Raw genomic sequence first — 3,680 nt, forward strand, 5'->3', positions numbered from 1 at the left:
CCCCCCCCCCCTTTCTCCCCCACCATCCATCCCTCACTACCCCCCCCCTCCCCTCCCCCCCCTTCCCCGCCCACCGCCCTCCCCCTCCGCCTCCTCTCTCACGGCCGATCGCCTCCCACAGACCTCCACCCAGCCACCCAGCCACCCGCCAAGCCCCTCCCCCGCCCTAGCACCCCTCCCCCGCCCCAGTCCCCCTCCCCCGCCCGCAGGTCGAGCGCGACTTCCTCGCCCTCGCGGAGCGGGACGGCCTCTCCGACGGCACCACCGCCGTCGTGGCCCTCGTCGAGCCGACGGCATCCTCACCGCCACCCACTCTCTCCTCCTCGCCACCCCTCCTCCTCCTCCGCCACCCGTCGTCCAGCCGCGCGCCGAGACGTCCGCGCCACGCCACAGGTGCTCACCGTGGCCCACGTCGGCGACTCGCGGGGCGTGCTCTGCCGAGGGGGGGCGGCGGTGCCAATCACGGACGACCACAAGCCGGAGGTTGCGAGCTCTAAGCCGAGATTGAGCCGAGATCGAGGACGGCCACGGCTGCGCCCGAGGAGGGGGGAGGCGGCCTGCAGCTGGGGGAGCGGGCGGGCGAGCTTGCTGCTTGTGTGTGCCGCGATAGGTTGCGGCAGAGCGGCGGAGGATCGAGGCGCTTGGCGGGTTCGTGTCGTACATCGGCGCGCGCAGTCGCCCGGCCCTCCTTTCGCTCGCCCCTCTCGCCAGCTGACTTGCGCGGGATCCTGCGTGTGCTGTCAGGCTGCTGGCGCGCGATGGGGATCCTCGCAATGTCGCGCGCCATCGGGGACTTGTTCCTCAAGCCATACGTGTCGGCAGTGCCTGACGTGAAGGCGAGGCAGACCCCACGCCGCGGGACAGCCCTCGCCCACCAGCCGCGGGCCCGACTTGAGAGAGAGCTCGGACAGAGCTCGGACACCGCACGCTCCACCTCGGTCGCGCCTCACGGGCGCCGTGCCCGCGAAGGCGCTGCCGCTCGAGGAGAGCGACGAGTTTGTCGTCCTCGCGTCGGACGGGCTCTTCGACGTCTTCGACAACGAGCAGGTGGTGCGTATCGTGCGCGCTGCCGACGACCCGCAGGTGTCCGAGACACGCCCGAAGCGCCGCGGCACCGACCTCGCGTCCGCCGGACTCCCTCCCTGACGTCCTCTCCCCCCTCCCCCCCGACACTCTCTGCAGCACGCCGCCTCGCTCCTCACGAAGAGCGCCCTCGCCGCCGGCTCGCTCGACAACATCACCGCCATCGTCGTCGCCTTGCGAGGCTACCGGCCGCGCCAAATCGACGCCCACTCCCCCGCGGAGCTCGCCACCGCCACCGCCGCGCAGCCTCGCGCCGCCGCCGCCGCCGCAGTTGCCGCCGCCACCGCCGCCACGCACGCCGCGAGCGCCTCTGCCTCCGCCGCCTCCACCGCAGCTGCCTCAACCGCCTCCGCTGCCGCCGCTGCCGGCGCCGCCGCTGCTTCCGCCCTGTGCTCGGCGACGGCGCTGGGGGGAGCCCGCTCCGTCGCGTCGTTCGGACCCCCGGTCCCGACGTCGCACTGGCAGCGGACGTTCGACGCGTGGCACGCGGCGTTCGTAGCCGTAGAGGGCTGCTGAGGGGCGGGCCGGGCCGTTGCCGCCGCAGTCGTCGTTGCGGCGGGGCGAGCGGTGGCCGCTGGCGTCGGAGGGGTGCGCGCTCCTCTCGGGGAGGCGGCGGGCCGCGCAGGAGGGGACGATGAAGCGAGGAGACGGCGCCGTGCGGAGGGCAATTGGTGACATGAGAGGCAGAGGGTGAGAGGCGATGACGTGTGGCAGGGAGAGAGCGGCGCATTTTGCAGAGCGCAGAGGGTGGCACCTCCTCTTGGGGAGATGCCGCTCCCGCTGACCTCTTCCAGAAAAAAGAAGTTGACAAGGAATGGATCGCGCGTGACACTTCCAACATCTTTGACACTTGACTGGGCGCCGAAATTGCAGCGCCAGCGGTACCGGCCGGCACGGCGCACGGCGGTCATGGGTAGTATGCCATGCGCAGCGTTTGCGGGCTGCACGGCGGTCATGGCGCAGAAGAAGCTCACGGTGGGTGGACGCCAAATTACTGTCACGGCTGCTGGGCACGTCTCATTGCCCGAGGGCATGACAACGGTGCCGCGAGGGGCCTTTCGCCGCCACACCTCGATCGTCTCGGTCACTTGCCCACGCAGTCTCGTCGCAATTGACAGCGAGGCGTTCCTCGGATGCGCCTCGCTTACCGCAATCCACCTGCCTAGCAGGCTCGCCTCCATCGGCGACTGCGCCTTCTTTCAATGCTCGGCGCTCGTCCGAGTCGCCGTCCCCACCACTGTCAAAACTGTTGGAGCGGCCGCATTCCTCGGCTGCTCCTCACTCGCGTCCATTCAGTTCCACCACCCAGCCAGCCTGGCAACAATCGGCGCTGCCGCATTCCTCGGCTGCGGCTCCCTCACAGCCGTTGCCCTTCCCGCCTCGACCGCCTCCCTTGACACCGCCGCCTTTGCCGGCTGCCGCGCCCTAGCCAAAGCCACCTTCCCCCCCGGCATCACGTCCGTCGGATTCGGCTCTTTTCGACTCACCTCCCTTTCTCAAGTCGCCCTACCGACGACCGCCGAGATCCGCGACGCCTTCCCCGCCTCAACCGCCGTCAACCGCATCGCGCCCGCGCGCATGCGGGCCCAGGACCGGCTCCTCTTCCTCTACAACGGCGTGCTTGCCTATAAGCGCTGCCGACCCGGCCTTGTGAATTGGCTAGAGCGGGTCCAGATCACGCAAGGTGCTTACGGCCCGGACGGCGCGGCGCGCAAGCGCGACCGCGACGCTTTTGAGAGCGACTTTGGCCCCTCGCCGCGGTCCGATCCGCCTCCTCCAACCCCCGCCGCCGCAATCAGCTCGGAGGTGAGCTCTCTGTGAGGTTGATGCGTGGCATCTCGCGCTTGCTGGGGCGCGACGGGCGCGCCATCAACGGTTGCAACAATAAAAAAGAAATATTCACAGCATGCCACTAAATGACGGGGGTTATTTTTCTCTCTTCTTTGTGCGGGCGAAGGTGCGCTGCTGAGTGCTGTGGCGAGCCCGCTGATAAAGTGCCTGGTGTTTCTTCGCCTACGTACTAGTAGAGCGCACTAAGGGTGAAGAGAACATTCTTTTCTGCACCTCTATGATTGCGAGCAGCCTCGCTCGCAATCCTAGTGAAAGTCGAAGGGTTGTGAGCAGCACTCCTCGCACGCAAGCCCCCCAGCACCTCTGTACGACTGCGAGCACCCACACTGTCTCGCAATCCTTTACTTTCTTGTACGGACTACGAGCTCTGCCACAATGTGACTGGTGACGGCCTATACGACTACCAACGCGCTCACACACAATCCGAGCAAAGTCTAGGGGTTGCAATCAGCACTGCTCGCAATCCTAGCTGCTAGCAACAACGCCTCCGATCCGTGTGAGCAGTAGGCTAGCGCTCACAATTCTTGACTGCTAGAGAGAGAGGGGCGAGGGACCTCCGCTCCGTGATCTCTTACAGGCGCGAGCTCGATCGCTCGCAATCGCAGAAGTTCTAGGAGTGTGAGCGCTACTGCTCACACGTCGGAACAGAACAAAGCGTGAACAGGGCATGGTGTGAGAAGTAAAAACCCGTTCAGAGCTCAATTCGCTCTCACGTGGCAACCCTGTTGGCATGGTCTCGCGCGCGA

At 67.3% G+C, this 3,680-nt stretch overlaps 2 protein-coding genes across 2 annotated transcripts in view; both read left to right on the plus strand.

The window, feature by feature from the left end:
* Positions 1-1,903, plus strand: part of EMIHUDRAFT_435327 (hypothetical protein) — a 3,076-nt gene extending 1,173 nt beyond the window's left edge. The window contains exons 4-9 of the mRNA XM_005776895.1: positions 210-293; positions 394-483; positions 611-665; positions 745-836; positions 970-1,083; positions 1,183-1,903. Of these exons, the coding sequence (XP_005776952.1) occupies positions 210-293; positions 394-483; positions 611-665; positions 745-836; positions 970-1,083; positions 1,183-1,599 (852 nt within the window). The 3' untranslated portion in view covers positions 1,600-1,903. The remainder of the gene's footprint in view (positions 1-209; positions 294-393; positions 484-610; positions 666-744; positions 837-969; positions 1,084-1,182) is intronic.
* Positions 1,904-2,037: 134 nt separating this feature from the next.
* On the plus strand, positions 2,038-2,904 carry EMIHUDRAFT_64841 (hypothetical protein; the record flags this gene model as incomplete). The annotated part of the gene is made up of 1 exon (XM_005776896.1): positions 2,038-2,904. One exon carries the CDS (start codon positions 2,038-2,040, stop codon positions 2,902-2,904), a length of 867 nt encoding a protein of 288 aa, XP_005776953.1.
* Positions 2,905-3,680: the final 776 nt, after the last annotated feature.

This window comes from Emiliania huxleyi (genome assembly GCF_000372725.1).
Source record: "Emiliania huxleyi CCMP1516 unplaced genomic scaffold EMIHUscaffold_27, whole genome shotgun sequence".
In the NCBI taxonomy this organism is placed as follows: Eukaryota; Haptophyta; order Isochrysidales; family Noelaerhabdaceae; genus Emiliania; species Emiliania huxleyi.